This window comes from Panthera uncia (assembly GCF_023721935.1).
Source record: "Panthera uncia isolate 11264 chromosome E2 unlocalized genomic scaffold, Puncia_PCG_1.0 HiC_scaffold_19, whole genome shotgun sequence".
Taxonomy (NCBI): domain Eukaryota; kingdom Metazoa; phylum Chordata; class Mammalia; order Carnivora; family Felidae; genus Panthera; species Panthera uncia.
Window position 1 is genome coordinate 7,022,108 of NW_026057588.1, and position 10,868 is coordinate 7,032,975.

At 65.0% G+C, this 10,868-nt stretch overlaps 2 protein-coding genes across 4 annotated transcripts; both read left to right on the plus strand.

The window, feature by feature from the left end:
- Window positions 1–619: 619 nt before the first annotated feature.
- On the plus strand, window positions 620–3,754 carry ASPDH (aspartate dehydrogenase domain containing). 3 transcript variants are annotated; one of them, XM_049621008.1, is made up of 8 exons: window positions 620–677; window positions 1,135–1,540; window positions 1,973–2,085; window positions 2,330–2,414; window positions 2,508–2,657; window positions 2,741–2,961; window positions 3,035–3,189; window positions 3,576–3,754. In XM_049621008.1, the coding sequence occupies exons 2-8, from the start codon at window positions 1,151–1,153 to the stop codon at window positions 3,617–3,619; spliced, it is 1,158 nt and encodes a 385-aa protein (XP_049476965.1). In that variant the 5' UTR covers window positions 620–677; window positions 1,135–1,150; the 3' UTR covers window positions 3,620–3,754. The 3 variants fall into 3 exon arrangements, with proteins under 3 accessions (XP_049476965.1, XP_049476964.1, XP_049476966.1); XM_049621007.1 differs by lacking the exon at window positions 620–677 and having other exon boundaries at window positions 803–1,256; window positions 1,941–2,085; XM_049621009.1 differs by lacking the exon at window positions 620–677 and having other exon boundaries at window positions 1,317–1,540; window positions 1,941–2,085.
- A 270-nt stretch (window positions 3,755–4,024) lies between these two features.
- Window positions 4,025–7,807, plus strand: JOSD2 (Josephin domain containing 2). Its single transcript, XM_049621011.1, has 5 exons — window positions 4,025–4,277; window positions 4,824–4,983; window positions 6,484–6,609; window positions 7,251–7,445; window positions 7,551–7,807. Exons 2-5 carry the CDS (start codon window positions 4,838–4,840, stop codon window positions 7,648–7,650), a joined length of 567 nt encoding a protein of 188 aa, XP_049476968.1. The 5' UTR covers window positions 4,025–4,277; window positions 4,824–4,837; the 3' UTR covers window positions 7,651–7,807.
- The last annotated feature ends 3,061 nt before the right edge of the window (window positions 7,808–10,868 follow it).

Below are 10,868 nucleotides of genomic sequence, written 5' to 3' on the forward strand. Positions count from 1 at the left end.
GTCCTGCTTACGCCGAGGCAGGAGGGGGGACGGGTCGGCCCGGGAGCGGGAGGGGGCCGCGCTGTAACTCAGAAGGGCGGGGGCTCACCCAGAGCCCTGGGAGGGACAGGAGCCAGCCAGGTGGGTGCCAGCTGGGTCCACCGGGACAGTGGGCAGATGCCGTTTAGTGCTGTCTAGCCAGGCCCAGGCCACTGGAAGCAGAGGGTCCACGGTGTCCCATCTCTCCCCCACCTGGGGCTCCAAAAGCAAATTCCTCCCTTAGGGACCTGACAGCCGCCTGCCTCTGGGGTCTCCGGCCCTGTCTGTCTGCATCTGTCTGCCCCTGCCTGTCGACCCGGGACTCTGAGCCCGGCTCCCCTGTCGCTCCTTTCATGCTCTAGCTCTCGTCCTTGTTCAGTGCGATCCTGGTTGCCATGGCAACACTGCGGCGGGTACCAGGTGGCGGCTGGGGGCGGGGAGCCGCGCTGCCGCAGCCTCCGCCATCTCCAGTGCCAGGCACCTGCAGGGTGCGGTGGCCGGGCCTCACTTGGGGGGGACCTGGGTGTCTCCCCAGGCCTCACGGGCTTCTCCTTGGTCAATGGGAGTCGGGGGAGGGGAGGACCCGGTGTGGGAGTGAGAATACAAGATGGGGGGGTGGGAGCTGATGGCATCGTGGCTGGAAGAAGGGTGCGTGAAAGGTGAGAAGTCAAGGTGAACTGAGGGCCGAGCAGACTGGGACAGGGCTGGTGGTGGAAGCTGGGAGGAGCGGGGCTCCAGCTCCTGCTGCCTGTGGGGAGATGGGGCGCGGAGACCAGGCCCGGCCTCCCTGGGAACTCGGGGCGGGCAGGAGATGTGCGCCTGGCCCAGCCGGGGACGGAATGGCCACCAGCCCAGAGAAGATGGGGCGGGGCTGGAGGTCCAGGGAGAGGCCCTGAGACAGCGACAGGAGGGAAGGAGAGAGTCAGGGACAGAGAACCAAGGGAGGAAAACATGGAGGGAGGCAGACGAGAAACACGGGCGCGAGGCACGGGGCTGGGCAGGGGCGCGGCAGGGCCAAGGACAGGGCCGGAAACTCAGGAGCAAGGGACGGAGAGCCCAGAGTCCCCAACACCGTCTCCTCTCCCTCACTCCCAACCCTCTCTGCCCCCACCCCAGGCAGGATGCGGTTTCCATGACAACCTGGCCGGGCAGAAAGGGGGGCTGGGGACTGCAGAGGACATTTTCCACATCAGCAGAAAGGGAGGAGGTAGAATGCAGGAAGGAAGGGACTGGGCAAGGTGAGGGCCCCCCAGGGCCCCGGAACCCCAAGTCCTCGTGCCCACTGCCCCGGGATTCTCACCCGCCCCCACCTGGCGAACCTGCACCCTCTCCGCCGCCGCCGGACCACTGTGGGGAGAGGGGAAGGTTCTGGAGAGGATCAAGGGTCCAATGTCCAAAGATCAGCTACTGCCCAGGCCTGGAGGGGACGGGGGCGGTGAGCAGCTGCCAGAGCTCAGATTCAGGGTCATGGCTTCTGACAGCGTCCCGAGGAGAGTCGGGGTGGTGGGCTATGGCCGCCTTGGTGAGTCACTGACCCTCTGGGCCCCTTCCCGGGCCTCTTTCTGAAGCCCCCAAAACCCCGTGCCCTCCACAAACACACCTTCATCCGTGTCTTTGTGCCCCGGCTCTGCCTGTGTCTGTCTAAATATCTTCCACTCCCCCGACCCCACGGGGCCCCCTCCCCTCTCTCGGTGTCCGCCCCGCCTGTCCCGCCTTCCGGCTTCTCTGTCCTCCACCCAAGTTTTTGTGTGCCCCCCGCCCGCCCCCTGCGTCCATGTACCCCCTCCCTCATCTCTGGCATTCGCTCCCTGGGTCTCTCTCTCCCTCCCTCCTGTCCTTGTCCTTGTCCCCCTCCCTCTGGGTCTCTGTCCCCTCTCTCTGGGTCCCAGTCCCCTCTCTCTGGTCTCCCTCCCTCTCCCCAGGACAGTCCCTTGTTTCTCACCTGCTGACTCAGGGACCAGAACTGGGCCTCGAACTTGTTTTTGTCTGGAATCGCGACCCGGGACGAATGGCAAGGAGCGTGCCTCCTTCCCTGCAGCTCCAGAACCTCGCTGCCCTCGGGGAGAGGTCAGTGATCTCACCATGAGTGGGGCTCCCTGGAGCTCCTGTCCTGGCCTCCCTTAGGTGCTGTGATCGCAGGTCAGTCTGTCACCCTCTCTGGGCCAAACCAGAAGCGGGACAAGCCTGTCCATTCTGCTTCCCCTCTCAGGCCAGGGTGAAGAGGGACAGGCCTCCAGAGACTCTGAGGGAATCTGAGGAGGAGAGGTCCGACACCTCTCCAAGACCCTCCCCCATCTCTCCCTTCTCCCAGGCACCCCGACCTTGTAGTGGAAGTGGCCCATCCCCAAATAATCCAGGAATCTGGGGCACAAATCCTGCGCCACGCCAATCTCCTGGTGAGCCCCGCCCAGTCTGCCTTGGCCCCACGTCACCCCGAAGTGGCATCCATCCCCTGACCTCAGACCCCCCCCCACTCCATCCGCCCCCAGGTGGGGTCCCCCTCAGCACTGGCTGATCAGGCCACAGAGCAGCGGCTCCTGGAGGCCTCGCACCGCTGGGACCATGCTGTGTTTGTGGCCCGGGGGGCCCTGTGGGGCACTGAGGACATCGCCAGATTGGACGCAGCTGGGGGCCTCCAGGTGAGGGCCCGCTGGGCTCCCCGGCGATCCAGAGGGGGACCTCCAGAGACCCCCGATCCCCTCACCCTGGCTGTCACTTCCAGAGTCTTCGTGTCACCATGGCCACGCACCCCAATGGTTTCCGGCTTGAGGGACCGCTGGCGGCAGTGCGCAGCACTGAGCATCGCACGGTGCTCTATGAAGGTCCCGTCCGCGGGCTCTGCCCCTTCGCCCCCCGCAACTCCAATACCATGGCGGCCGCTGCCCTGGCTGCCCCCAGCCTGGGCTTTGACCGCGTGGTTGGAGTGCTTGTGGCTGACCTCAGGTGAGCTAAGGTGTGGGGGTTGGGGTTCGGGCCGGGGCCGGGCCAGCCACACTGACCGCCCTGCCTGCCCCAGCCTCGCAGACATGCACGTGGTGGACGTGGAGCTGACGGGCCCCCCGGGCCCCACAGGACGATGCTTTGCCGTGCACACCCACAGGGAGAACCCCGCAGAGCCAGGCGCGGTCACGGGCTCTGCCACCGTTACCGCGTTCTGGCGCAGCCTCCTGGGTGCGGCCCCCTCCCCAAGCCCTGCCCGCCCCGTGCTCTGCGGAGCTTGGGTCTCCGCCTCTGCCTGGTTCCGCAGCTCTGATTCGGTCTCTGCTGACTGATCTTTATTTCTGTGTCTCCACCTTCTAGTCCACGACTTTGAATCCTTATGTATCTGTGTCTGTCCAAGCCTCCTTTCTCTGAGTTTGTGTCCCCCTCTCGCTGGGACCCTACCACCTCTCTCGCTGCGTGTCTCTGTTCATCCCCCAGGTCTCTGTCCCCCTTTCGGTCTCAGTCCCTCTCTCTAGATCTTCCTCCACCCCCACCCTGGTCTGTCCCTGCCACCAGGTGTCTGCCCCTCCTCATCTCTCTGCCCCAGCCTTTTAGTCCCTATATCTCCCCCGCAGGCTGCTGCCAGCTCCCCTCCAGGCCGGGGATCCATCTCTGCTGAGAAGCCGCCTCCTTCCCTAGTGGACACCTTCGTCTCATTTACGGCCCCCCACTACCAGCCCGCTGCTGCCCTGACCTCGGTTACCCCGGCCCTTCCTCCTGGCTCAGTAAATATTGGAGACCCTTCTCCCTACAAGCCCTGATGTCTCCGGTCCCTTGCTGCCGTCCTGTGACGTCACGCGGCGATCTCACACTAGCATTGGCGCCATCACAGGGGAGGAGCACTCGCGGGAGCTACACTCCCGGAAGCTATCGCGAGAGCCTACCCACTACATTTCCCAGAATCCTCTGAGCACCAGGGGGCGCGGCCGTACGCGAAGGGGCGGGCCTCTGCACCGCATATTTCCGGGATTCACCGCGGGAATGGCATTGCAGCTCCGCGTTCTCGGGGCGGCAGTGGACTTCCGGGCCAAGCTGCCCGGAAGTTGCGTGAGGGGCAAAGGGCCTTCGCGGGGGCCGCCGGAAGCTGTAGTCGGGGCACGCGGGGGCCGCCGGGAGCTGTGTGTGTCGCGGCCGCCCAGTCGGCGTCGTGCTGCCCGCCCCGCACTCGGAACCCACAGCCGCCGCCCAGGGGGATGCGGGAGCCCCTGGTTTCGGGGAGCAGAGAGGCAGGCGGGGTGAGGGGCGTTGCCAGGCAACGGGCGAGCGCCGTGGTTGGGGTACGGGTCGGGGAAAGGGCTCTGTTCCTTGGTGTCCGGGGAGGGGGCCCTGTTGCCGAGTGATGGGAGAAGAGAACCCCGTTGTTTGATAGGGGAGGGGAGTCTTCTGTTGCTAGGCGACTGGAAGAGACCCTGTTACCTAGAAACAGGGGAGGAGGATTTCTCCATTGCTAAGTAACCAGAGAAGAGACTTGTTACCTAGTGGGGCGGGGGTCCTCTGTTGCTACGTAACCAGAGAGGGCGCCTGTTACCTAGGGACAGGGGAGAGAGGTTGCTAGGTGACCACCGGAGGGACCCTTTCTCTTAGGGATGGGGGGGGGCGGTCCTCTGTTGCTAGGTGAGTAGGACAGCCTTTTTCCTAGTAATGGGGGATGGAGGTACCCTGTTGTCAGGAGAGCACCTGGGGAGCAGGGTCAGGGGCCTCGTGTCCCCTCAGGCCGCCCTAAGACCCCAGCTCAGTGGCAGTGCCCCCCAGGGCCCGCTGGCAGGTTGGGCCTCCAGATCCCAAGCCCCTGAGTACCTTCTCGCCCCCCCACCCCCAAGCAGGAGCCGAGGACGGTATGTCCCAGGCCCCAGGAGCACAGCCGAGCCGGCCCTCCGTTTATCACGAGCGGCAACGCCTGGAGCTGTGTGCCGTCCACGCCCTCAACAACGTTCTGCAGCAGCAGCTCTTTAGCCAGGAGGCTGCCGACGAGATCTGCAAGAGGTGACCATCACCCGCCCTAACTCCTGGAGACACAGGGCTGACGGGCAGAGCGACCCACCCGGGTCTCGGGGCACGGCTGGGACAGAGCCCCGGGGCTTTCTGCTGCCCCAGCACCCGCCTGGGGAACCCCGGGACTGAGAGATGGAGAGGTTGCCTCTCACACCCGTCCTTGGCCATGGCCCCGGCCCCAGCCCAGGCCTCCCCTTCCCTTATCTGGACCCTCATCCCCTCCAGCCTCTTAGCTTCTGGTTTTTCTCTGCCAGTCCGCGCCACACACGGCCCCAGTGCTGACCCTGCCCTCCCTCACAGCCCTCATGTGGCTCCCCAGCAGCCCTGGGAGAAGTCCCAAGTCATGCAGCCTAATAGCCAAGGCCCTGCATGCTCTGGGCCCCACCTTCCTCTGCAGTGTCCCATCTCACTGTACCCCCCCCAAACCAGATGCCTCCCCAGTCCCCGAAGGAGCCCTACTACGATGCCTCCGAGCTGTGCCTTCTTTCTGGCACAGCTTCCTTCTCTCAGCAGCCCGGAATGTTCCTCCTCACCATGCAAGATGTCAAACATCGCTTCTTTAGTATTGCTCTGCCTTGTCTCCTCTCTGTCCCCGCAGCCCCCGCCCTGGCTCAAGCCCATCATCTCCCAGATCCTCCCTCCTGCCAGTAACGCACACGATGCTACACCCAGAGATGACCCTGACTTCCCCACTCTTACGGCCCTCCCGTGGACCCCCAGTATCCGCAGGCAGAGTCCAGCCCCTCAAACTGAACATCGCAGAATTTATTCATGTGTGTCATTCACGACAGGGATCCATCAACTCTTTTACACCAAGGCCATGCTGGAGACCCAGAGATGAGGCCAGTGTGAGCCCTGCCCTGAGGGAGGCCAGGGCAACAGATGCACAGGAAAATAATACACAGACTTTTCCTCTCCGGCCCCTCCCCCTGCCCTGCCCACCAAGGGCCCGGAGAAAGAACAAAGGTGCCACTGTTTGGAGAAGGCAGGACCCAGAGAGCCAAGTGGTGGTGGGGTGGGCCCCCTGAGCTGGGGGATAGCAGGAGGAAAGACTGAGAGGGGAGCACAGGAGACGTGGTCGGGGACAGGTGGCTGGGAGGGGGTGGGGCGGGACTGAGGCTAGGAGGCCAGCTGAGGGACTAGGACTTTATCCTGGGGTGACAAGGCACCAGGGAGGGCAGGGAACAGGGGAGCGGTGGGGTCAGTGTCAGGTGTGGAAAGAGCCCCTGGGATCGGAGGGGAGGCTGGAGGCTGGATGAGGGTCCAGGTGGAGGAGGACGAGACCTGAGCGGGGGGAAATGTGGTTACGGGACGGGGCAGAGAGAGTCGGGGACAGGGGGAATCAGGCTTGGGGCTGATGAGCCACGCGGCTGCGGAAAGGGAAGAGTCCAAAGGCTGGGTGACTCAAGGGCCCCGGGACTCTCCTGCGTTGTGGGGAGGATGAGACCTTTGCAGGGGCCCCGTCTCAGGCTCTGACCCTCCCCCGCCCAGGTTGGCCCCGGACTCCCGGCTGAATCCCCATCGCAGCCTCCTGGGCACCGGCAACTATGACGTCAACGTGATCATGGCCGCCCTGCAGGGGCTGGGCCTGGCCACCGTGTGGTGGGACCGAAGGAGGTGGGACCCCAAGCGCTTCATCACGTGTGCTGAGCCTGGCACATGGGTGCGGTGGGACAGCAGGAGGGGAACCGGTGGGCAGGAGGGAAGAAAGAAGGGGCAGACGGGGGGAAGGTCGGCACGGGTGGGTGCTGGACGGGCTGGGAGATGGTCATCCGGTGACCGAGTGGATGGTAAAAGGGTAGTTGGACGTGTTGAGTAGGTGGTTGGGGGGGGGGGGGGATGAGCAGAGGAGTGGTTGAGTGAATAAAGGATAGCAAATAGGTGGTCGAGTAGTTAATTGGATGGGTGGACGGATGGACGGGTTCCGAGTGGATGCGGACTCGGGAGGATGGTGAGTAAGCCGAGTTGGTGGCTGGCCGGTCGGTTGCGTCATTAGGTGGATGATGTTCGGGTGGACAGTTCACGGGCAGCTGGGTGCGGGGGTGGTTGTTAGACGGCTGGCAGTTTGGGTGCCTGGGTGGTGGGCGAGTGGGAGGAGACAAAGGGGGCGCTGAGGAGAGTCCTTGGGCAGGCTCGGGGGGGGGGGGGGGGCACTGCTGCCACGCCAGCCTGGGTCCCGTGAGCTCAGTAACGTTGGGCCGGCAGGTGCTCGCTGAGCACTGGACCCAGACGGTGGCGTCCCCACCCCTCCCGCACAGGCCCCTGTCCCAGCTGGCCCTGCCCCAAGTGCTGGGACTGATCCTGAACCTGCCCTCACCCATGTCTCTGGGGCTGCTGTCCCTGCCGCTCCGCCGGCGGCACTGGGTGGCCCTCCGCCAGGTGGACGGCGTCTACTACAACCTGGACTCCAAGCTGCGGGCGCCTGAGGCCCTGGGGGACGAGGACGGCGTCAGGTGAGGGGGAGGCGACTCGGGCTGGGGCTCGGCGACCGACTCCCCCACCCCAGGAGGCAGCGCGCGGGGGCCCCCGGGCCTCAGTCTCCTCGCTTGTCTGCCCAGGGCCTTCCTGGCGGGGGCGCTGGCTCAGGGCCTGTGCGAGGTGCTGCTGGTGGTGACCAAGGAGGTGGAGGAAAAGGGCTGCTGGCTGCGGACAGACTGACTCCGCGGAGGAGAGAACCAGGCCACCGTCCGTGCGGTCCCCGTGCATCCACGTCTGGCTCCTGAACGCCAGGGAAGGACCCCGCGGAGGCCCAGCCCCTTTTCCGCACCCCCTGCTCCCCAGTGCCGCTGCTGCCTCAATAAATCTGCTGATTTGCTCCCGGCCTGGCCCGCGTCCGCCTGGGGGGCCCCTCGCCTCCGGTTACTCCCGTTTACCAGAGAGGCCATTAGCCCGGCGGGCACTGCCGGGAGCCCGGAGCCCGGGCGCCGACTCTCCACCACTTCCCGGCTTCGCCAGCTCGTAGGAGTTGCCCACCTCCCTGGGCCTCAGTTTCCTCGTCTGTAGCACAGCAGAAAACAGCACAAAGACCCATCCTTGTGAGCTGGTGGGAGAGACCGGGAACAATGTAGAATGTTCAGTGGGGCGCCTGGGTGGCTCAGTTGAGCCTCCGACTCTTGATTTTCGGCCCAGGTCCCGATCTCATGGTCGTGGGATCGAGCCCTGCGTCAGCTGCCACACTCAGCGTGGAGCCTGCTTGGGATTCTCTCTCTTCCCTCTCTCTGCCCCTCCCCAGCTCGCTCACTCTCTCTCAAAACAAATAAACATTTCTAGAATGATCGATGGGGTAAGTGCTGAGGAGAAAACAAGTTTCTTGATTCTCAATTCTCCCCCATCAATTGCTCCAAAAGATGACCCCCGGAATTGCCAATATGCTCCGGTAGGTGACAAAGGGCTGCAAAGGTCGCTAATCCACTGACCTGAACGCAGGGAAGTTATCCTGCATTATCCGGGTGCCCGAGGCAATTGTGAGGGTCCTTACAGGTGGAGGAGGAGGCAGGAAATTCAGAAAGAAGGCAGCAGGTCAGAGATGCCACGCGAAGACCAGAAGGGGCCACGGCCGGGAAGCGGAGCCACCTCTAGGGGCCGGAACCGGCAAGGAAACGGATTCTTCCCGGGCCCCGGGGGGAACAGCCCTGCCCAGGACTCCAGCCCAGGGAGGCTCACCGGACTTCCGGCCACAAGCGTAAAGAGTAAATGTGTGTTGTTTAAGGCACTGGCTTTGTTCGAGCAGCCGGACTTGGGCTTGGCTCCTCTGGTTCCCAAGACTCCCAGAGGTCAAAGGGCAACTTGTAAAGTGAAAAGTCAAACAGCACATGAGAGAGAAACGGCTGGGGTCCTGGGTCACCCCACCTTCGGGGGCGGCGCCCACACCACCCTGCCCCCTCTGTGCCTCTTCAGCCTGCTCGCTGTCCCGCTGTCCCACACCCGGGTCTCGACTCCTCCCTCCCTCCCTCCCTCGGTGTCCCTCTCTTGGTCTCTCTTTTTGGATGTTTCTGTGTCTCCATCAGCCTTCATCTCCCTGCGCCATCTCGGGCCCCCTCCTGCCCTCTGTGCCTGTCGCCTGTCCCATGCCGGTTCCAGACAGCCTGGCGGGGCTCCCTGAGTGTTTCTATTCTTGGGCCTGAGTGACCTCCCCAGGTGCCTTCTCCGCTGTGGCCTAATATGGTCCGAGTGAGGAGCCGCAGCACCGGGTGGGACCTGGGGAGGGGCGGGGGTCGGCCCGCCCTCCCCTCTCCTCCCCTCCCCTCCTGCTCTCAGCCCCCCTCCCGGGCCTGCGCACCCATTCGGTGCTTCCTGTCTGCCCCTCACCACGCAGCATGCGCCCTGCACCCTCACTAGCCTTCACCTTTGAGGCCGCCACTTCTCCCGGGAGCAAGGCCTGGCTCAGGCTGTCCCTTGCCCCGGGGCGCCCGGCCAGGCGGGTCCCAGAGCTCCCGGTGGTGAGGGGCTCCCCGGAGTCCTAGGCCGCCCGTTGGGGGCGCACCACGCAGACCCGCGGGGGCCTGTCCGCCCCGCCTCGTTTCGGGAAGGGGGGACGCAGTCACGCGGCAGGTGCAGGGTGGGGTGACAGCTGTCCCGCGCCCCCCGGTGCTGACAGCTGAGGCCCGATTTAGCTCTGGGAGCCCGGGGCTGACCAGATAAGGCGGTGGCGGGGAGTGGTCCCGCCCCCAGGGCGCCCCTTAAATTGCCCAGATGGGCCTGGGGGACGGCCGCCGCTGACGCCAGGTGAGGGACCACGCGCCTTCCTCGACTTCCCCGCGGTCTGCCCAGCGGCTGGGCCCTCTCTCTCTCTCTCTCTGTCCCCGTCTCCCTCCCTCTCTCCCCGCTTCCCTCCGTCTGTCGGTCCGTCTCTCTCCTCCTCTTCCCCCTGCCCCGCTCCTTCCTTCCTTCTCCCTCCTCTTCGGTTCCTTCTCACTCTCCGTGGCTCCCCCTCCCCTTTCTAAATCTTGGCCCCTCGTCCCTGTCGCTCTTCTCCCTCATCTTCGCTTCTGTGTCTCTCTCTTCCTCGTCTTTTCCCCTCCCTCCCCGCCTCTCTCCATCTGACTCTTCCTCCCACCGACGTCTCCCCTTGGCCCGTCTCTCCGTCCCTCCCCCACGTGTCTGGGCCTCACTCTCTCGTGCTCGTCTCTCTCCACCTCTCCCCTCCGTCTCCGTCTCCCGACGCTGTCGTCTCCTGCCCCCTCCCCCCTCCAGCTCCCCGTCGGAGGCCGCCAGGCCCTCTGCTGCGGTTTCTGCTCAATAAAGCCGTTCTGTCCTCACTCTCTCGCTCCCCTGGCCTCCTCCTTTCCTTCCTCACTCCTCCGACCCGATCCCGGCGGGCCTCCCTCCCAGAGACAGCAAGAAACTGAGGCTGAGAGACCGACCGAGAGGCTGGGGAGAGAGACAGAAAGACGATGCAGAGGGACACCCGGAGTCAGTGAAACAGAGACCAAAACAGGGGGCCAGAGACTCAGAGGTGGGGCAGACTGTGGGACGGCAGAGACGCCCAGGGACACACACAGTGAGACACAGAGGGACTCAGAGACCCAGAAACGGAGACCGGGCAGCGCCCCGCCCCCCTGACACAGCTGAGCAGCCCCCCCCCCCCCTCCCCAGGCCCTGTCAGGCCCGGGACAATGCGCCCTTGTCCCCGACCCCGCTCCAGTCGGGCAGCTGGAGGGTGGGCTGGGTCCCTGGGTGGGAGGGGCAGCCACCAGACGCCCGGCTCCAGCCTCCACCCTCAGACTCCCCCTTCTCCCCCATCCTCCTCCCTCTGGCCTCCCAGCCTGCTTTCCGCTTTGCCAGGGAAGGGGACAGGCGTTTCCAGGGCACGTGCTGTAAGGACGTGAGACGCCTCCTGGCCTCCCCCGCACCCTCTTGTCCCCTTCCCCCGGCCC